Source organism: Pimephales promelas, chromosome 8 (genome assembly GCF_988280905.1).
Source record: "Pimephales promelas chromosome 8, fPimPro1.hap1.1, whole genome shotgun sequence".
Classification (NCBI taxonomy): Eukaryota; Metazoa; Chordata; class Actinopteri; order Cypriniformes; family Leuciscidae; genus Pimephales; species Pimephales promelas.
The window spans coordinates 3,029,912-3,053,466 of NC_142776.1; the positions used below are offsets into that span (position 1 = coordinate 3,029,912).

The 23,555-nt window shown below is 38.9% G+C and overlaps 1 protein-coding gene and 1 pseudogene across 1 annotated transcript; both read left to right on the forward strand.

Annotated features, from left to right (window-relative positions):
* Positions 1-5,042: 5,042 nt before the first annotated feature.
* LOC120487030 (dynein regulatory complex subunit 2-like) lies at positions 5,043-9,369 on the forward strand. Its single transcript, XM_039683198.2, has 8 exons — positions 5,043-6,214; positions 6,343-6,513; positions 6,617-6,786; positions 7,088-7,226; positions 7,795-7,989; positions 8,096-8,305; positions 8,770-8,922; positions 9,077-9,369. The coding sequence occupies exons 1-8, from the start codon at positions 5,999-6,001 to the stop codon at positions 9,236-9,238; spliced, it is 1,416 nt and encodes a 471-aa protein (XP_039539132.2). The 5' UTR covers positions 5,043-5,998; the 3' UTR covers positions 9,239-9,369.
* Positions 9,362-19,447, forward strand: LOC148977629 (uncharacterized; annotated as a pseudogene).
* Positions 19,448-23,555: the final 4,108 nt, after the last annotated feature.

Here is a 23,555-nt window from a genome sequence, read left to right on the forward strand (position 1 = left end):
CAAAAAGCCACATCACTTACCCACTGCACTGCTAGAACCGCAGACATCATTCATCAGAGGGATTGGAGTGAAGACTCGGCCTAGAGGACACACACTGACGCTCTAATCAACTCTACACGACCACTAATGACCAGAGTTATTCACCTTTACCATTCACACCCGATGGATGGATGGATGGAAGAAAGTCAATTGTGGTGTTTTGACACCCAGATGGATTTTTATTTTTTTTTTGCAATGTACAACATAGAAAAACATAGAAAAGGTTCACAGTGTATAAAGGCAGTGATCAAGTGTTGTAAATTCATTTTCTTTTTTATTGCATATAGAACCTTCTGGATTGAGAGAATGCATCATCCATGCAACATCAGCGAAAGAAAGCGTATCAGCGAGTGTCCATTAAAGTTCATCTGAGCTCATAGTAAAGATCATAGTTAACAAAATATTTAATAAACCGTATATTTTCATTTCAACGCACTCACTGCCGGACAGAAGGAAAAACAGCTGTCGTACACAAGTTACTTCTTTCATCGTGTTAAATTCGCTGTGGACTTATAGCAGGGGAAAAATACCCGATTCCATCAACAACAAAAAATCATCCTTTGTGTATAAATATATAATGCGAGCTACAAATATACATACTTATAAATGTACATCCCTTTAGGTTCAATAACACTATTTCATACTGCCATGCTCCAGAGAAGAATAATGAACCAATTAAACACTCTGTCATTATTTACCCATCCTCATGTTGTTTAAAAACTTGCTTTCTTCCGTGGATTGGCAGAATGTGTGAGCCACTCTTTTATGCAGTCTTGATGCTCCACGTTTAAATACATATGCATGAAATTTGAGAGCTTTTAGCAAATACTTTTCAGTCAGTAAATGTAAATCTATTGTGTGGATCCAGAAGACTTGGAATATAGTGTACAAGTCAAATAGACTCCTTTTATGACACTTTTACAACAGCACCTCATTGCAGTACACGAGATCAGTCGGATCCAGATCTGAGGGGTGGAGTTGTAGGTTTAGGGGTGGGTTTAATGGGGCAAAATCCGTTTCCATTGCAGTTTTGCGAAAAAATCCTTTTTCGAATTGCCTGAAAAACCTCCTCATGCGAGCGTAAAAACTTTTTTGCGATAAACGGGAGTTTTTGCGAAATTGACGTGTTTCCATTGAGCGTATTTCGCAATTTCAATCTGCGCAAATTGAAATGTAATGGAAACGCAGCTTGTATGTCTGTGTATGTATATTAGTATGTCTGTCTGTCTGTCTCAGTGTGTCTGTGTACAGTATGTATATCAGTTTGCATCAGTAAATGTCTGTCTCTCAATATGTCTGTCTGTCTCAGTGTGTCTGTGTATGTATATCAGTATGTCTGTCTGTCTGTATCAGTATGTCTGTGTATGTATGTTAGTTTGTCTGTCTGTCTGCATCAGTATGTCTGTGTGAAAATGCCAGTAGCCGCTTTTTACAACCAACAGAACATATAAAACTGAATCAAAAAGTAAAACAAACATCTTTAAGATGTTTTCTTTACATGTGAAATAAAGAAAACAGTTACAAACTGAAACAGGAAGTATTCTGGACCAGTGTTGTTTATATCTTGCAAAATGGTCTTATTAGTATGCCTGTCTGTCTGTATCAGTATACAACTAAACTATACAGTATAGTTTACTGTCTGTAAACTATTCAAATAAAATTGTACTGAATTAAGTGTGTTACACACAAGTGTTACAACTAACAAACTTTAAGTGGTCATTTGTAGCAGAGATGTGTATGTTGCTTGTGTAAAAAAAAAAAAAAATTAATCTAACCTAATTATTTTTTTTAATTATCTGAGCCAAAACCAAAATGCGTTAGGTTGTGCCCCGCTCTCCCCTAATCATTTATTTGAAAAGGAACTATTTGCAGTTTTAAAGAGTTAGTTCACCCCAAAATTAAAAGTATTACTCATCCTCATGTCGTTCCAAACCCATAAAACTTTCGTTCATCTTCAGAACACACGATGAAACACTTTTTTTATGATTTCTGTTCCTCCATTGACCGTCTATACGCAAATACCACTTTCAAGACCCAGAAAGACAGTAAAGACGTCATCCTGCAGCTGTCTTTCACGACACTTCCCAGGATCCTCGGAACTGACGGGCTAAGCGCAGAATTCTACAAACAATTTTCTGAAGAGTTATCCCCTTTTTTGCTTAAGGTTTTTGAAGAAAGTATACAGAATGAGACTCTCCCCCCAACTCTCACTCAAGGATTAATTACTTTAATTCCAAAACCCAAGAAAGATCTACTTTTAATTGACAATTGGCGTCCTGTATCTCTGCTCAACAATGATTATAAAATTTTAGCTCTTTTGTCTGCTAAAAGATTAAAATCTGTTTTGGATTCTGTAATAGATGAGACGCAATCTGGTTTCATGACTAATAGACATATTGTTAATAATATAAGGTTAGTTCTTGATCTTTTAGATTATTCAGAATTGATACAGGAGGACAGCTTTATTCTTTTTTTTTAGATTTTTATAAGGCGTTCGATTCTTTAGAGCACCAATTCATTATTAAGTCATTACATAGATTTGGTTTTGGGGAGAAATTTTGCAAAGTAATCAAAACTCTTTACAATAATGGAAGCTGTTCGATTAAATTAAAGAGTGGCACATCCCCAAGGTTTAGTTTGTCTAGAGGAGTCAGACAAGGATGCCCCATTTCCCCCTATTTATTTTTAATTTGTGTGCAGCTACTCTCAACATTCATCTGTGAAAGCGGTATTATCCATATAGCAGATAGAGAAGTTTTTATCAGTCAATTAGTGGATGACACCACCTTATTTTTAAGAGATGCTTCCCAAATCCCATTGGCAATTAATTGTATAAATCTATTCTCTAAAGCTTCAGGACTTAATCTAAACTTAAGTAAATGTGAGTTAATGTCTATTAAAGATTGCACAACACCCTCCTTTTATAATATTCCAGTTAAATCTGTAGTTACTTATTTAGGCATTGTGGTCAGTAAAGATCAAGTTAACAGATGTACCTTGAATTTTGACCCTGTTATAGTTAAAGCCAAAAGAAGATTTAATCTATGGTTGCAGAGAGACTTGACCTTGAGAGGCAGAGCACTGCTTGCTAAGGCGGAGGGCATTTCCAGGTTAACATACCCTGCACTCTCTCTAAATGTGGACAACAAAATGTGTAGGTCTGTTGATAAAATTCTCTTCAATTTCATTTGGAAGAACAAAATACATTATGTTAAGAAGTCAGTAATCATGAATACGTATGATAAAGGCGGCTTAAATTTTTTGGATTTCTCATCTCTGAACAACACTTTTAAAATTAACTGGCTTAGACATTTTTTATGTAATCCAAATTCAATCTGGAACTTTATCCCTAATTACTATTTTTCGAAATTAGGTGGTCTCCCTTTCTTATTGGTGTGCAATTATAATATTGCTAGAGTCCCTTACAACTTATCAAAGTTCCACAAGCAAGCATTACTTGCATGGTCTTTAATCTTTAAACACAATTTTTCCCCTCACCGTTACTTCATTTGGAACAATCAAAATATTGTATATAAGAAGAAATCTTTGTTTTTTAGTAATTGGTTTGAGAAAAATGTGTTGACTGTTTCCCAGTTACTGAATTCTGAAGGATATATTTTAAATTATGAAGAGTTTTTATGTAAATTCAATTTCCCAGTAACTCCCAAGGAATTTTCCATTGTAATGGACGCGATTCCTAATGGAGTTGTTATGCTTCTAAAGGACTTTGTTAGATCATCTGACACTTTTCCTCAGTTAAACCCATTTGAACACCCAATAGGAAAATTATGCTTTCTGTCAAATAAATCATCACTTAATATTAGAATTAGATCACTCTTTCAAAAAGAGCTTGTAACAATTCCATATGTGGCTTCAAATTGGATGAATTTATTTGATCATATTGATTGGAAAAAAGTATGGACTCTGCCTTTGAAATATATAATAACTAACAAGATTAGAGAAATTTCATTTAAATTATTACACAAGTGTTACCCTGCTAAAGCCTTTTTGAAAAGAATTTAAGTCAGATCTAGACACTAAGTGTTCTTTTTGTGGCGCACCTGACGAGACTGCTCTCCATATATTCTGGGACTGTCCTCATACACAGTTATTTTGGGTTGAATTTTCTAATTTCATTAAACACAATGTGATTCCGGGTTTTTCCTTGCTCTTTAAGGATGTACTGTTTGGCTTCTTTAATGTAGAAAAAGCTAAATTTAATGAGTATTATATTATTAATTTGTTGTTATTCCTTGCAAAATTTCACATTCACCGTAGTAAATTTACGCAGCAGAATCCCTTATTCATTGTTTTTAGTAGAGAGGTTCAGCAATACATCCAAAGTATCTCATCATCCAAGAATCTTAAAGCTCTTAAGACCATAAACTTGTTTGAACTTTTTAATTTAATTTATTAATGCATTCTGTTCTGTTTTATTTATTTTTATTTTTATTTTTTTGTATGTATATTATGTGGCTATATGCATATGTGCTGTATTGTTTTCATTATTTCTCCTATGTGCAATTTGTATATTGTTGTAATTTAATTGTATTTTTGATACCTTGGCATTAATAAAAATAAAAAAAAACTTCCCAGGATCCTCTTGTTTCCACACCTGATCTCAGTCCCTCAATCATCCACCTGTTCATCGTCTTTATCATCTGTGTCACCTGTCTTCACCTCGTTAGTGTTCATAATGTTAGTTCATAATGTTCATAGTGTTCGGAGTATAAAGTCAAATATTTCAACGCAGGCATTCAGTCAAATATAATTAGCTTATGCATGTTACGGAGCCAATAACACAGGCCATTTGATGATAAAATGGTGAAACAATTTTGTATTTTATTTTGATACATTTGATGATCAAGTATTTGTCATTTGTAGCAAAATATTTTTTGATGTATTTGTGGTTATTTCTGACTCTGAGGAGGGGTATATCAATCTGGAGGCAAATTGGTCAGCGCAGGGAATGCTGAGTTTTCTTTTTCTGGTTTGATCGACAAAACAGCTGTTAGAGGGCTTTTATTTTGATATTATACATTAGACAGTCACAGTACTGACATTGTGCGAGTGACAATATTATTATCTGAGTCGGATCCGAACCTTCATGTTATCAGACGTTATTTTTTAGCATTTGTATTATTTCATATTTATTTACTTTTTATGTCATTGTTTGTGTATTTCTATTCCTTATTGACATACTCAACGCGCCAAATTGTAGGCGTATTCTTTATAGGCTAACGTTAATGGTTTTCCAAGGCAAAACATTTATCATGATCACGGGAGACACGAGCAACGGAAGTTAAAGTAAGATCAGTCGGAATCAGAGCTCGTCTCGATGTAATAGAAAAGCTCAACAAGACGTCGTCGGTGAGAGAAAGTCAGTAAACTGAATTATTGTTGGACTCAACCTTCGTCGTATAACGTGACAGAATAATACATTAACGTTATATGCTTTGGGTTAGTTAGTTAGTTAGTTAGGGCCGTGCAGAAACTTGTGGTTGATGCTCTACAGTTTAGTGACGCAAAATATATAGGCTATGTATTATTACTACAAGTAGCCTTATCTACATTCCTCTCATGGTCTTATTGTGCTGACAGGTCATTCTCTCTTAAAGTTTTTAAATCAAAACAATAACCTTGAATTTCTGCGGCTCTGACGCACTGCTGCTGCCGGACGTCATCGGAATGCATTCTATTCGACACGTCACAGTACTAGACGCTGCAAACCTCTACTGAAACTCGTGACTTGTTGTCTTCAGTCTACAGCTGTTGATTAGAGTGCAGTTTCATAGTCTGTTAGTGTGCCGTTTTATAGTCTACAGCTATTGATTAGTGTGCAATTTTATATCTGTTTGGGTCTGTTTTTGAACAGTTGAATTGCACATTACAGCTGTGTACGGTTTCAGATCATAAAATTTGACCTGTCGGATTTTGGATCAACGTACTATTTTCCATCATGACTAGCAAAACATTTCGCACGCTCAGGCCCCTGGAACGTAAGAGTGGTTCGGACATGCCTACACTGCAACCTCAACCACCATGTAAACTGCGGCCTCAACCACCGTCTAAACTGCGACCTCAACCACCGTCTGCAGTGCGACCTCAGCCACTTCCTAGACTGAGACAACGACCAGCGCCTCAACAACGCCCAGAAGAAATTGAGATGAAGAGGGTAAGTAAGAAGTCTATCATAGGATTCACTGTGTTTTTTCAACCATCATCGGTCATTATTAACACTAAGCTTGCGTTCATATGTTGAGCATTGTATTAAGGTGTTTTCTTATTCTTATGTATCAACAGGAGATCACTCGCAGTTTCCGTAACACAATTGTGCTGAGAGAAAGGTCCCGGATGTCCAGCCGAGGGCAGTGTGTCAAGCTCCCTCCTATCCCCGGCTCTTCCCGAGATGACAGCTCAAACCTCAGCCAGAGCTTTGAGAGAGCCGAAAGAGTCCAAGACAACCTCATTAAGGTGACTACATATAACATATATATATATATATACTTGACTCTCAGTTTTACTTCTATAACTTTCATTACAGAGCCTTGGAGTAACAAATGTGTGTGTTTTACAGAGCATGGTGGATGAGCTGTCGAAGATGGAGCGGCGGTCAGAGCTGTCACGCACTTCTCATCAGCAGAGCATGGACAGTCTGTTAAAGCGTCATGTGCTTCGGCTGGAAAAACAAGCACTCGACTTCAACAACAAACTCGAAGAACTTCGCTCAGAGTATGATACTGAAAGGTAACACACACAAACAATCACACAAAAGTAGTGTTTTGTTTTCAAGGGCTGGCCAGTTTACCAGTTCCTGACAATTTAAATCGGATCATTCTTTTTAGGATATACCTTTTAACTTTAGAAAATGCTGAATAGACAATGATGTTTACACTGTTTTCCCACCAAAAGTGATGTCATGAACAGGATTACACACAAAAAACAGTATTATATTCTATACAAAATATCTAAATGGGGACATGAAAATGCACTGCGAAGGATTGAGCCAATGTAGTAACATTTGTGTGTTATTTCTTTTCATTTCCAGGGAGCGGATTCATTCACAGAGCGAGCAGGAGAGTGCGTATTTGAAGGATGTAACGTTTTTCATGGAAAAGCACAACGCTGAGATTTACCCTGAGGCGAGACGTGACTACGAGAACAGTTGCAAACAAATCAGAAAAAAGGTACTGGTTTTATTATGTTTATATTTATTCATTTTGCAGATGCTGTTATCCAAAATGACTTAGTAATGAGGAACATCACTAGCAATTTGTCATAGTGCCATATTTATGGGTTTAGTAAAAACTAGAATTAGTCAACAAGCTAGAGCAAAGGAAAAATACAAAAAAAAGAAGAAAAAGAGAATAGAGTTCAAGTAAATGTCTTGGTTTGCAAAATCATAATTATTGGATTAACCTAAAATATGCAGTGCAATTCAAATATAAATAAATCATGGATTACAAAAATACTGATTACACAAATATACAAATGTATGTAGGAGTTTACAAGTGTACACTAGTAGTACTTATCAAAAGTTTGGAAGAATAAAGATTTATTTCTCTTTAAAGTCTTTAATGATCACCAATGGAGTTGAGCTAAGGGAGCACAATGACCAAGTCGGCCAGACAGAGTTTAGAGTTTTGGAAATGTGACTACAGATTGGACAAAAGGATGTTAGCAGTTGGGGAAATAAAACATAATCATAAATCAAAAACATAATCTTAATAATATGTTGTCTGTTTATTTCTGCAGCACAAAGCGGAATATGAAACAGTGGAAACACAGATGAAAGAGGTCATTGAAGAACTGAGGGAATACAAGCCGACGAGATCTCAATTCTGGAAGTATGATGATGTTTCATACGAAAAAAAGAAAGAAGAATATGACTCTCTGCTTCTCGAGTTTAAAGAGGTGGAGGTAGATAAACAGTGCATTCAGGAATTGGAGGTTAGGCAAAAATTCATTTGTTTCTGTCTAATTTGGACAATCATTTTTCTTCCAATTGTGATATTTCATTATTTTGCCGATTTTAATGCAATTTAAACTTTTGCAGGAGTCCATCTCAGATCTGGAATGTGAGCTGATGTCTGGTGAATGCCAAGAAACAGTTCAACTTCGTTCAGACTGTGTCAAGCGCGTCCAGGATATTCAACGCTTCAGAGACCAGATCAAGGAGATCCAAACCACTCGGACAAATCTGGCCACTAAACCTGTCATTCAGTTCAAAAATATTACTGAAAAACTACAGGAGACAACAGCTATGGTAAGTTGATTACACCCACATTTAATATATACACTCATATTTTATTGAATTTTTTTACAATTTTCCAAAGTGCTTTATGCCTTCAAGTAATAGTTATGTTTTGTTGATCCTGCAACAACATTTCTGTCCAAAAACCTCTAAATCTAAACCTAACCCTAACCATAACTTCTCAAATCAGAGGGAAATGACGGGTAAATAGGAATGGTGTCCCAGACAGCAACTGCCCAGATCCGGGCCACATCTGATACTTGTGGGTTTAACTCGTACCAGATTTGGGCCAGGTCTGGGCCGACACTGTGTTGCTGTCTGCGGTAGAAACCCCTAATCATTGTTATAACAGGGACAACAGGGATGCATTTTGTATATTTCTTGGAAGTAGAGATTATGTCATTCCGGAACTAAGTGAATTAATTTTAGCAATACTCTCAATATCCAGTCACTCACCCATTCTGTCTCTTCCATAGGGGGAAAGGTTATTGCGTTACTCTAAGCTGTGCAGTAAGATGGAGACAAAGTACGAGAAGGTTCTGCCCTTCTACAAGTCATCGTTGAGTGAAGAAGAGCTGAGTCAGGTGAAAGCCAATGCCATGAAGTCGGCGGATGAGGAACTCACTCAGGTTTGTTAAAATTCAGATATTTCATGCAGTTTCATTACTTTGATTTGATGTTTCCTAGCATTTCTTTTGCACTATTCTAGTCATCTGTTAAATTCAATATATAATGTGTGTTGTCTTTTGACTTATCTCTCCTTGTCCTATTCTCTCCCCACAGCTAACACATGACAATGCTTCTTTTGAGAAGTTTTGGCAGCGTCACAACAAGGTGAAGCTCGACAGTTTGTGTCTGAAGCGAGAGAAAGAGCTTCAGTTAGAGGAGAACCAACGACTGAGGAGCTGTCTGGAGCAGTACCTGGGTGAAGGTTTCGATCTCTGATGAGAGTTTTCAACAACAAAAGCTTCCGGTTGTGTCTTCTTCAACTCTACATACCCCCGCTGCCACTAAGAGACGCGATCAAAAGCGTGATGTGGTCCAAAAATCAGCGAATATTGTACCGTAATGGATGGCTGGAGTCAAGCAAAGAAGGACCCAAAAGCAAACTTTAATATAACTTAATCAAAACTCAACACACAAAACAACAACAACACAGAAAAAACAGTCGGTCTGTCCCCGAGCCAATGTGTGTGTCTGCCCCCGAGCCAGTGTGTGTGTCTGTCCCCGAGCCAGTGTGTGTGTCTGCCCCCGAAGCAGTGTGTGTGTCGGCACCTGAGGCAGTGTGTGTGTCTACCCCCAAGCCAGTGTGTGTGTCTGCCGCTGAACCAGTGTGTTCGGGGGCAGACACACACACTGGTTCGGGCGCAGACACATACACTGGCTCGGGGGACGACACACACACTGGCTCGGGGGACGACACACACACTGGCTCGGGGGCCGACACACACACTGGTTCGGGGGCAGACACACACAATAGTTCGGGGCAAACACACACTGGTTCGGGGCAAACACACACTAGTTCGGCGGCAGACACACACACTGGTTCGGGGGCAGACACACACACTGGTTCGGGGGCAGACACACACACACTAGTTCGGGGCAAACACACACACTGGTTCGGGGGCAGACACACACACTGGTTCGGGGGCAGACACACACACTGGTTCGGGGGCAGACACACACACTGGTTCGGGGGCAGACACATACACTGGCTCGGGGGACGACACACACACTGGCTCGGGGGACGACACACACACTGGCTCGGGGGCCGACACACACACTGGCTCGGGGGCAGACACAGACACTAGTTTGGCGGCAGACACACACACTGGCTCGGGGGCAGACACACACACTGGTTCGGGGGCAGACACACACACTGGTTCGGGGGCAGACACACACTGGTTCGGGGGCAGACACACACACTGGTTCGGGCGCAGACACATACACTGGCTCGGGGGACGACACACACACTGGCTCGGGGGACGACACACACACTGGCTCGGGGGCCGACACACACACTGGTTCGGGGGCAGACACACACAATAGTTCGGGGCAAACACACACTGGTTCGGGGCAAACACACACTAGTTCGGCGGCAGACACACACACTGGTTCGGGGGCAGACACACACACTGGTTCGGGGGCAGACACACACACACTAGTTCGGGGCAAACACACACACTGGTTCGGGGGCAGACACACACACTGGTTCGGGGGCAGACACACACACTGGTTCGGGGGCAGACACACACACTGGTTCGGGGGCAGACACACACACTGGTTCGGGGGCAGACACACACACTAGTTCGGGGCAAACACACACTGGTTCGGGGCAAACACACACTAGTTCGGCGGCAGACACACACACTGGTTCGGGGGCAGACACACACACTGGTTCGGGGGCAGACACACACACACTAGTTCGGGGCAAACACACACACTGGTTCGGGGGCAGACACACACACTGGTTCGGGGGCAGACACACACACTGGTTCGGGGGCAGACACACACACTGGTTCGGGGGCAGACACACACACTGGTTCGGGGGCAGACACACACACTGGTTCGGGGGCAGACACACACACTGGTTCGGGGGGGCAGACACACACACTGGTTCGGGGGCAGACACACACACTGGTTCGGGGGCAGACACACACACTGGTTCGGGGGCAGACACACACACTGGTTCGGGGGCAGACACACACACTAGCTCGGGGGCAGACACACACACTAGCTCGGGGGCAGACACGCACACTAGCTCGGGGGCAGACACGCACATTAGCTCGGGGGCAGACACGCACACTAGCTCGGGGGCAGACACACACACTAGCTCGGAGGCAGACACACACACTGGTTCGGGGGCAGACACACACACTGGTTCGGGGGCAGACACACACACTGGTTCGGGGGCAGACACACACACTAGCTCGGGGGCAGACACACACACTAGCTCGGGGGCAGACACGCACACTGGTTCGGGGGCAGACACGCACATTAGCTCGGGGGCAGACACGCACACTAGCTCGGAGGCAGACACACACACTGGTTCGGGGGCAGACACACACACTGGCTCGGGGGCAGACACACACACTGGCTCGGGGGCAGACACACACACTGGTTCGGGGGCAGACACACACACTGGCTCGGGGCAGACACACACACTGGCTTGGGGGCAGACACACACACTGGCTCGGGGGCAGACACACACACTGGCTCGGGGGCAGACACACACACTGGCTCGGGGGCAGACTACTGTAACATGTTTTTTTTCTGTAACAAGTGCCATTTTCGTGGCCGCAACATGTATATACATATAGAGAAATTCATATTTTTGAATAAAAATCTTAAAAAGAATAAAAAAAAAAAAAGAAACGGAGACATTGTGGCTTGATTTATTTTATAAATTTTTCATGACTAAAATAACATTATGCAATGTGAAGAGACTACAGGTTACAAGCTTCATATTTTAGTAAACCACTAGGTGTCGCCATGGAGACGGGTGTCGGATTGATTCGAAGCGTCGAAACAAAATGGCACATTTGCTTCAACTGTTTCATAGCTTCATTAAAGAGTCATGAAACCACATGCATATAAATGTCCTGACCAACAACATTAAAGGGTCATGAAACCCCCCTCTTTCAGCTCAAGTCTAGCTCAAAATCTTTTTGAAAAATGCAACTTAAACGGGCGTGGCTAGCTGTGAGAAGAAGGGAGGGAGTGTGTGTGGTATGGCCATCACGTCAATGTCCCATCCATGCATATCGACTGTCACTAAGAAGCAATGGTAAAACGTAAGGAGATGCTAGATTTTTATATATCCACAAGTTTCCTACGCCCCATGAGGCCTTGCGTCAAAAGTGGGCGCGACTTCCGGTTGGAAGTAAACAAAGCGCGATTTGACATGCTTGACACTCGTTCATTCAACAGTTGACAGTCATTCAAGTTATAGCGATCCAAACTAGCTAACGATGTGGGAACACAACCTCAACGAAATTCAAAAGGGTGAAATAACAGTACCTTTACCGTCCGCAGTAGTTGATTGGGAGTATTATAATAACATTAATAATCAATACTCATCAAGACAAGGCATGGTGACAGACAGTTGTGCGAGCTGACAAACAATTAAAATAAAAAAATACACTTAGTCATTGTGCTTTGGAGTTTATTCAAAATTATAAATGAATGTGCTACTTGAATACATTACTGGCATATTTGGTATTCTGTCAACACAGGCTTTGATCCTGAGTTTAGGTGTAACATCAGTAGCGAACAGTATCACATGCTGATAGAGTTTATAGAATATTAAGAATTTAAACAAATGTACACAGGAAGATTCGTCGTCTTTTGGGAGGTGATGGAAACTACAGTTGTTGGCAGGATCAGAGACGGGCTCTGCAGGATCACTCAGATTTCGTTTTCAGCTGATGTTCAAAACAATCACGTTTAGTTTAGTCCGGTTATACATACAACCGCGAACAGCACATGTTGTCCCTGAGCTCCGTAACGACATCTCTCATAAAGATTTGCGTCTTTAAATAGTAAAATAATTCTCCGAAAAACAGCTAGCCTCTTCGCTAACTAACACACAAAATAACATTGGAATGCTACTTCCGCCGTGTCACCGGAAGTTTCACCCACTTTATTTTTTACAGGAGCGCCCCTCGGAAACTTGTGGATAACTGGCAAAGTTAAAGTCTTATGAAATACACTGACACTTTATTATTGTCCTTTCAAAAGTAACTGAATGTCCTGCTACATATATTAGCCTACAGTAATCGTAATTCTATTTAAAACATATTAATGTAGGCTACATGTATAATTATAATGTCATTATAAAATATATAGTGGTTTATATAAACACTATAAATACATTTCAGAAAAAAATTATTAATTTTCCGCTTAAAAAAATCATTCCGTGCTTCAGCAAATGGCCTAGCTATAAAGCGTGCATGGCAAAGAGACTGTGAACAACAGGAGGATGTCACCGACTGGGGAAGAGTATGGCAGAACATTTTCACTTCATCTAGGAATCCCAATCACCAAATGATTCACTATAACTTCTGTCACAGAACTTATTGGACCCCACTGAAAAGACATCGTATTGACTCCTCCTTCAATCCTTTTTGCGATAAATGTCCTGACCAACAACTTGGTTCCTTTTTCCATATGATGTGGGAATGTGAAAAGGTTAAACATTTTTGGTCTGAGGTATGTGGTATCTTATCGAAAATCATTGAATATCCGATTCCGGTGATTCCCCTTTGTATTATTGCTGAATGATGACTCTGAGTTTAACTTCTCTAAGCAAGCAGCAAAAAATTGTCTACCTGGCCGGCTTAACGTCTGCAAAAAAACTCTTAGCTCAACACTGGCTCCCACCACATACCTTGGATATATTCAAGTGGTTGTTTCAACTTTAGGACATTATAATGTTAGAAATATCCACAGCTCGGGTGAACTTGGCTCAAATCTCAACACTAAAAATTTGCACAACAGCCGCTGATAAGGTCTCCAAGTATATTGCGCAAAGCAATGTTCAGGACTCAGTTTGAACACTTTATCCCATTTCTCTTATTTTTTTATTTTTTTAAATGTTTTATATTTCCTGTGACTGTTTTTCTGTTGACTTATCTGTCCATTTTGTACCCCATTATAAAGAGACCGCTGGGTGGGAGGGAGGGATTGGTAGATAGGTTGTTGTTTGTTCTGTTTCTTTTTGGTGTGTTTATTGTCAAAATTTAAAATCGAATAAAAAAAAAATTTTCCGTGCATAGTCTACGCGCCCTCTGAACCCTCATAATAAAGGCTCTGCGGAGGTGGATGACTTCTCATTTTAGACACACACACACACATCTGAAGGGATAGAAAGTCCTCGGGATGCTGCATCACTCGCAAGACGCATTTGGATTAGTTGTCAACAAGGCGAAGTCCCCATTCTCCACTTCTCGCAGCTCTCTCGAGAAAATGTTCGCAGCACACACTATAACTTAGTTTTGATCATGTTTAGATGTGTCCGTGGTTGATGGCAAACCAAACGTCCAGAGCCAGAGTCTAGCCCGGGCAGCATCGCGGGGAACATATTCAACGCACTTGGACTTTGCACCATGAAAACAAATACTTGCGTCCCATGATTGCCTCTCTCATCTACTACGCGATATCACAGTTTGTTTGACATGTCTGTCGTTGGAAAGATCCACGTGGTGTCATGAATAATTAAGAGGCCGTGTCTTCTCATTGGATAAGAAAACTCAGTCTCATTAATAATTATGAGACACTGATGAGTCATCAACGCACTGTGCAGTGCATGGCCACGTGACGTCACCCGCTACGATGAAGATTTTAAACCCGGAAGACGAAAAAAGTGGAAAAAAACTCAAATTTAACCATTTTAACCTTATTATTAAATCTAACAGATGCTAACATTGTCTTCAATGGTGTTCAACACACATACCTCTGTTAAAATCTCAGAAAATTTGGTTTGGGGTTTCATGACCGTTTAAGCCTCGATCTGCCCATCACTATGGTCTAGTATTCTGTAATGAATGGCTGGAGGGCAAGCAGGTAAGGACCCAAAAGCAAACTTTAATATAATTTAATCAAAACTCAAAACACAAAACAAAGGTATGGAACAGGAACAGGAACAACGACAGGCAACCTGGACAAGAAACATACAATACTAGACAAAGACACCCGCTGTGTCCGAAATCTCCCATTACTTACTATATAGTGGACTATATAGTGAGCTCGCCATTTTGTAGTGCTGTCCGAATGTATAGTGATGATTATTATACCCTATATAGTCCAATCAATGTATCCCAGAATGCATTTTGAAAAGTAGTGTACAACCGATGGTCACTAACCTAAGCCCTACATACCATCATGCATTGCACTGATCGTAAAATGAGTTATAATCATGTGTGGCACATCCGGGACATCCGGGAACCAGCACATCCGGGAACTTAACTGTCAAGTTTGTCCCCGCCCCCTTTTGGGGGAAACAAACTAGACTCCCCATAGACTTCAATACAAAATAACGGCAAAAACCAACGTCCGTACACAGCCGACAGGCGTAAATAACTTAAGAAATCACTTATATAAAACATGTCAAGTAATTATATGTCCACCCTGCCTGCCATGAAGCGTGACATGTTTTGTTTTGACATGTTTTATATAAGTGATTTGTTAAGTTATTTACACCTATCGGCTGTGTACGGACGTTGTTTTTTGCTGTTATTTTGTATTGAAGTCTATGGGAAGTCTAGTTTGTTTTCCCCCAAAAGTGGGCGTGAACCTATTCAGAGACATTCTATGATGCAGCGCCGGTTGAGCGTATATAAATAAAGTGAAACACTAGTTCCCCAAATGTCTAAAAATACTGTCAAAAATAACTGAAATAATTTAACCTTCAAATGGTCTTCGTTTCCTGTTTACACTTCTGGGCTTTTGATTGAGTAATTGTACAAAAAATATACATTTTTAATCATACAAATAATATATCATTTTTTTGTTTACTTCTCATCTATTCATTAAAGGGTTAGTTCACCCAAAAATGAAAATCAAGTCATTAATTACTCACCCCCATGCTGTACCAACCCCGTAAGACCTTCGTTCATCTTCGGAACACAAATGAAGATATTTTTGATTAAATTTGAGAGCTGTCTCACTACCACATTGGCTGCCTAAGGGACTGGCTCTTGACGGCCCAGAAAGTCAATGAAGAAAATGTTTAAATATTCCAAGTGACTACCGTGGCTCAACTATATGTTTATCAAGCGATGAGAATACTTTTTGTGCGAAAAAACAAACAAAAATAACGACTTTATTCGACTATTCCTTTTCTTCCTTGTAGGCCAGAAACGAGATTTCCTTAGATTTCCACGACGCATGCGCGAGAATTGCGATCTCTGCTTCAACTACTTCAGTTCAGTTCTCGCGCATGCGTCGTGGAAATCTAAGGAAGTCTCGAATGAAGGTCTTACGGGGTTGGTACAGCATGGGGGTGAGTAATTAATGACTTAATTTTCATTTTTGGGTGAACTAACCCTTTAATACGCTAACATATAACAGTCAGTCATAACAGAAGCTAATTTATTTAGCCTAAAATAATGCGCTGTACTATTAATCAGTGACATCACTTAACGTTACAAATATTGATATCAAAAATGTGATTTCGCAAGGCTGCTCTTCAGTTTCCGGTTGGGGAGATTTAAAGCGGAGGAAAACGGGATTGTGGCAAAATCTTCAAAATGTTCCTCACAGAATTTGCAAGGCAATGTCTATAGTAGACAGTGTGTGTAATTACTTTAGTACCCAGACATCCCAAGTCTCCCGGAAGTTCCGGGAGTCTCCCACATATTGATAGCGTCTCCCTGATGCCCGCAAATTAGTTAAAATCTGAGTTCATATGGATGAAGGCCTGTTGTGTTGTGTTCTGTCTTTTGGTTTGTGATACTGGCAGCTATTGTGAAACTCACCTTCGTCATGTACTTTTTGCCGCAGTTCTTCTGGTCTTAGTCTCTGTTTTTTTTTCTGTTTCTTCATATAATTTCAGATGCACTCGATGATCGTGAGATTCGACCTCCGTGTGGAGCATTGGCTGTTGTCAGAATCCTTGTGCATTCAAAAATTCACTGGATTATTACAATTAATGTCTTGAAATGTAAACTGATATTTCCTACTGAGACACTACAACAAAATATATAAATAACTGGCTTAAAACCATTTCTTTGAGGCGAAAATACTAGTGTGCCTAAGACTTCTGCACAGTACTATATATATTAGGAAATAAATCCCCCCTAATCCCCCTTTTATTGTGGAGGTTTTTTCCTCGTGAAATCACATTTTTAATCAATATTTGTAAGGTTAAGTGACGTCACTGATTAATAGTACAGCGCATTATTTTAGGCTAAAATAAATTAGCTTACTTCCAATCACCCATTGACAAATGACCAGCAAAACAATACTATCAAAAATTGTTATCTACACAGAAATGTGTTTAAAACCCCAAACTTATATAAAACAAGAGCTTCAGATAGTGTAGCTAACTTTAACTTACCTCTTCTGAAAACTGTTGAGATGCTAACGGACTATCGAAGACACAAAACCATTTCTATAAGGTAAATATTCAAGAGAGGCTTATCAATTACATGTAAGAAAGGTGTCAGGAACGTTTGTATGTATTATATGTGTGATTATGTTAACTTAACTTACCTGAAAGCAGTGAAAACAGCGAGAGACAGACGCTAGTTTTGCTGTTTGTCAGTTGATGACGTTTCCTGTTTCCATCTGCTCGCTCGCGGCCTCGCGCGCGCTCCTGTCTTTGACGCGCACGTGAATCAAAACACTTCAAAAGCACAATAAACATCTAGAATTATAACATTTAACATAATTTAAAATGTCATTAATATTAAATCATGACATTAAAACTCTTGTCTAGTTCTATGATATTTGTATCAAACTATTTTACTGAAGCATTTTGGAGAAATGTCACATTATTCGATTTCAGAGGTCCATAAATACCTCATTTCTAATAAGTAGAAAAAACTAATGGACAATTCGTATACGGGACATCCCATACAGTATACACACCTCATATCAAACCATATTACTGAAGCATTTTGGAGAAATGTCAAATTCAACTGCAGTAGCTACCGTTCAACCTGAAGAGGGCAGCACTAAGACGTTTTTTACACCATTCTCAATCAAACACTTTATACCCAAATGTTAAAAAAGTTACTCGAATCAATGATCAGCATTTAAAAAGCTCCATTCTTACAGATCATTAACTGAAAACAGTTGGTTTAGTGTTTAGTTACCTTTTAAGTGTCTTCTCTTTAAAATGCTAATTTATTGGGGACAACCTATAGGTGAATTCAGGTAAACTGAGCAATGACAGCGTCGGGTCATTTAGGAGTGCCTAAATCCACTCTGCTTGCTCTTGAATTGTGCTTTTGAAGATTAGACGCAAAACCACACAATCTTTAGTTGTGTGGATATGTTATCTATAAATGATAAGAAGCGTTTCTGATGATGGGCCATGTAATAAAAAGTCTATTAACCTAATTATTAAAGCGCTCTGAATGGAGATTTATACCATAGATTTAGGCTACTGTTTACTCACTTCACAAACTACATATCCCAGAATAAACTGAATCCATTTCCTTCAGGGACTTTTTATAAGATATCTTTACTCGCACCAGCATGTGTGTGTGTGTGTGTGTGTGTGTGAGTGAGTGTGTGGCCTGAGTTCATTACATGTGTAGAAATCGATATACTTTTGGCAATATAATCAGTATTTCTTAGTATTTCAGCCCGCACGATGTTCTTGAGAAGTATGGTGTTTGTGTCATGCATATCAAGTTGATGCTGTGGCTCCCAAACTTCTCAGCTGTGTTCAATCCTCAACACACCCATCTCAGCCGATTTCCACATAACTGCTTGAAAAATGGCTGGTATTCCTTCTCGTTTTCATGTCAAAGGCTCAGAAGCCAAATTTCTTAATGCGTTTTGGTGAAATATGGTTATTTTACATAACAATGACACTTATTACTTTTGATTTAACTGTGTTTTTCCTCTCTGCTGCATGTGTGAGTGTGTGTGAGAGCAGCTTTCACTAGTGGTGTATCTGGAGGCCACAACAGGTCTGCTCTGATAACTCTCTCCAGCTGCTGGGTAATAGTTTCTTCCCTCCCATTAGAGAGGAAAACCTCCAAACAGCAAACAGCTCATCAAAAAGCCACATCACTTACCCACTGCACTGCTAGAACCGCAGACATCATTCATCAGAGGGATTGGAGTGAAGACTCGGCCTAGAGGACACACACTGACGCTCTAATCAACTCTACACGACCACTAATGACCAGAGTTATTCACCTTTACCATTCACACCCGATGGATGGATGGATGGATGGATGGATGGAAGAAAGTCAATTGTGGTGTTTTGACACCCAGATGGATTTTTATTTTTATTTTGCAATGTACAACATAGAAAAACATAGAAAAGGTTCACAGTGTATAAAGGCAGTGATCAAGTGTTGTAAATTCATTTTCTTTTTTATTGCATAGAGAACCTTCTGGATTGAGAGAATGCATCATCCATGCAACATCAGCGAAAGAAAGCGTATCAGCGAGTGTCCATTAAAGTTCATCTGAGCTCATAGTAAAGATCATAGTTAACAAAATATTTAATAAACCGTATATTTTCATTTCAACGCACTCACTGCCGGACAGAAGGAAAAACAGCTGTCGTACACAAGTTACTTCTTTCATCGTGTTAAATTCGCTGTGGACTTATAGCAGGGGAAAAATACCCGATTCCATCAACAACAAAAAATCATCCTTTGTGTATAAATATATAATGCGAGCTACAAATATACATACTTATAAATGTACATCCCTTTAGGTTCAATAACACTATTTCATTCTGCCATGCTCCAGAGAAGAATAATGAACCAATTAAACACTCTGTCATTATTTACCCATCCTCATGTTGTTTAAAAACTTGCTTTCTTCCGTGGATTGGCAGAATGTGTGAGCCACTCTTTTATGCAGTCTTGATGCTCCACGTTTAAATACATATGCATGAAATTTGAGAGCTTTTAGCAAATACTTTTCAGTCAGTAAATGTAAATCTATTGTGTGGATCCAGAAGACTTGGAATATAGTGTACAAGTCAAATAGACTCCTTATGACACTTTTACAACAGCACCTCATTGCAGTACACGAGATCAGTCGGATCCAGATCTGAGGGGTGGAGTTGTAGGTTTAGGGGTGGGTTTATGGGGCAAAATCCGTTTCCATTGCAGTTTTGCGAAAAAATCCTTTTTCGAATTGCCTGAAAAACCTCCTCATGCGAGCTTAAAAACTTTTTTGCGATAAACGGGAGTTTTTGCGAAATTGACGTGTTTCCATTGAGCGTATTTCGCAATTTCAATCTGCGCAAATTGAAATGTAATGGAAACGCAGCTTGTATGTCTGTGTATGTATATTAGTATGTCTGTCTCAGTGTGTCTGTGTACAGTATGTATATCAGTTTGCATCAGTAAATGTCTGTCTCTCAATATGTCTGTCTGTCTCAGTGTGTCTGTGTATGTATATCAGTATGTCTGTCTGTCTGTATCAGTGTGTCTGTGTATGTATGTTAGTTTGTCTGTCTGTCTGCATCAGTATGTCTGTGTGAAAATGCCAGTAGCCGCTTTTTACAACCAACAGAACATATAAAACTGAATCAAAAAGTAAAACAAACATCTTTAAGATGTTTTCTTTACATGTGAAATAAAGAAAACAGTTACAAACTGAAACAGGAAGTATTCTGGACCAGTGTTGTTTATATCTTGCAAAATGGTCTTATTAGTATGCCTGTCTGTCTGTATCAGTATACAACTAAACTATACAGTATAGTTTACTGTCTGTAAACTATTCAAATAAAATTGTACTGAATTAAGTGTGTTACACACAAGTGTTACAACTAACAAACTTTAAGTGGTCATTTGTAGCAGAGATGTGTATGTTGCTTGTGTAAAAAAAAAAAAAATTAATCTAACCTAATTATTTTTTTTAATTATCTGAGCCAAAACCAAAATGCGTTAGGTTGTGCCCCGCTCTCCCCTAATCATTTATTTGAAAAGGAACTATTTGCAGTTTTAAAGAGTTAGTTCACCCCAAAATTAAAAGTATTACTCATCCTCATGTCGTTCCAAACCCATAAAACTTTCGTTCATCTTCAGAACACACGATGAAACACTTTTTTTATGATTTCTGTTCCTCCATTGACCGTCTATACGCAAATACCACTTTCAAGACCCAGAAAGACAGTAAAGACGTCATCCTGCAGCTGTCTTTCACGACACTTCCCAGGATCCTCGGAACTGACGGGCTAAGCGCAGAATTCTACAAACAATTTTCTGAAGAGTTATCCCCTTTTTTGCTTAAGGTTTTTGAAGAAAGTATACAGAATGAGACTCTCCCCCCAACTCTCACTCAAGGATTAATTACTTTAATTCCAAAACCCAAGAAAGATCTACTTTTAATTGACAATTGGCGTCCTGTATCTCTGCTCAACAATGATTATAAAATTTTAGCTCTTTTGTCTGCTAAAAGATTAAAATCTGTTTTGGATTCTGTAATAGATGAGACGCAATCTGGTTTCATGACTAATAGACATATTGTTAATAATATAAGGTTAGTTCTTGATCTTTTAGATTATTCAGAATTGATACAGGAGGACAGCTTTATTCTTTTTTTTAGATTTTTATAAGGCGTTCGATTCTTTAGAGCACCAATTCATTATTAAGTCATTACATAGATTTGGTTTTGGGGAGAAATTTTGCAAAGTAATCAAAACTCTTTACAATAATGGAAGCTGTTCGATTAAATTAAAGAGTGGCACATCCCCAAGGTTTAGTTTGTCTAGAGGAGTCAGACAAGGATGCCCCATTTCCCCCTATTTATTTTTAATTTGTGTGCAGCTACTCTCAACATTCATCTGTGAAAGCGGTATTATCCATATAGCAGATAGAGAAGTTTTTATCAGTCAATTAGTGGATGACACCACCTTATTTTTAAGAGATGCTTCCCAAATCCCATTGGCAATTAATTGTATAAATCTATTCTCTAAAGCTTCAGGACTTAATCTAAACTTAAGTAAATGTGAGTTAATGTCTATTAAAGATTGCACAACACCCTCCTTTTATAATATTCCAGTTAAATCTGTAGTTACTTATTTAGGCATTGTGGTCAGTAAAGATCAAGTTAACAGATGTACCTTGAATTTTGACCCTGTTATAGTTAAAGCCCAAAGAAGATTTAATCTATGGTTGCAGAGAGACTTGACCTTGAGAGGCAGAGCACTGCTTGCTAAGGCGGAGGGCATTTCCAGGTTAACATACCCTGCACTCTCTCTAAATGTGGACAACAAAATGTGTAGGTCTGTTGATAAAATTCTCTTCAATTTCATTTGGAAGAACAAAATACATTATGTTAAGAAGTCAGTAATCATGAATACGTATGATAAAGGCGGCTTAAATTTTTTGGATTTCTCATCTCTGAACAACACTTTTAAAATTAACTGGCTTAGACATTTTTTATGTAATCCAAATTCAATCTGGAACTTTATCCCTAATTACTATTTTTCGAAATTAGGTGGTCTCCCTTTCTTATTGGTGTGCAATTATAATATTGCTAGAGTCCCTTACAACTTATCAAAGTTCCACAAGCAAGCATTACTTGCATGGTCTTTAATCTTTAAACACAATTTTTCCCCTCACCGTTACTTCATTTGGAACAATCAAAATATTGTATATAAGAAGAAATCTTTGTTTTTTAGTAATTGGTTTGAGAAAAATGTGTTGACTGTTTCCCAGTTACTGAATTCTGAAGGATATATTTTAAATTATGAAGAGTTTTTATGTAAATTCAATTTCCCAGTAACTCCCAAGGAATTTTCCATTGTAATGGACGCGATTCCTAATGGAGTTGTTATGCTTCTAAAGGACTTTGTTAGATCATCTGACACTTTTCCTCAGTTAAACCCATTTGAACACCCAATAGGAAAATTATGCTTTCTGTCAAATAAATCATCACTTAATATTAGAATTAGATCACTCTTTCAAAAAGAGCTTGTAACAATTCCATATGTGGCTTCAAATTGGATGAATTTATTTGATCATATTGATTGGAAAAAAGTATGGACTCTGCCTTTGAAATATATAATAACTAACAAGATTAGAGAAATTTCATTTAAATTATTACACAAGTGTTACCCTGCTAAAGCCTTTTTGAAAAGAATTTAAGTCAGATCTAGACACTAAGTGTTCTTTTTGTGGCGCACCTGACGAGACTGCTCTCCATATATTCTGGGACTGTCCTCATACACAGTTATTTTGGGTTGAATTTTCTAATTTCATTAAACACAATGTGATTCCGGGTTTTTCCTTGCTCTTTAAGGATGTACTGTTTGGCTTCTTTAATGTAGAAAAAGCTAAATTTAATGAGTATTATATTATTAATTTGTTGTTATTCCTTGCAAAATTTCACATTCACCGTAGTAAATTTACGCAGCAGAATCCCTTATTCATTGTTTTTAGTAGAGAGGTTCAGCAATACATCCAAAGTATCTCATCATCCAAGAATCTTAAAGCTCTTAAGACCATAAACTTGTTTGAACTTTTTAATTTAATTTATTAATGCATTCTGTTCTGTTTTATTTATTTTTATTTTTATTTTTTTGTATGTATATTATGTGGCTATATGCATATGTGCT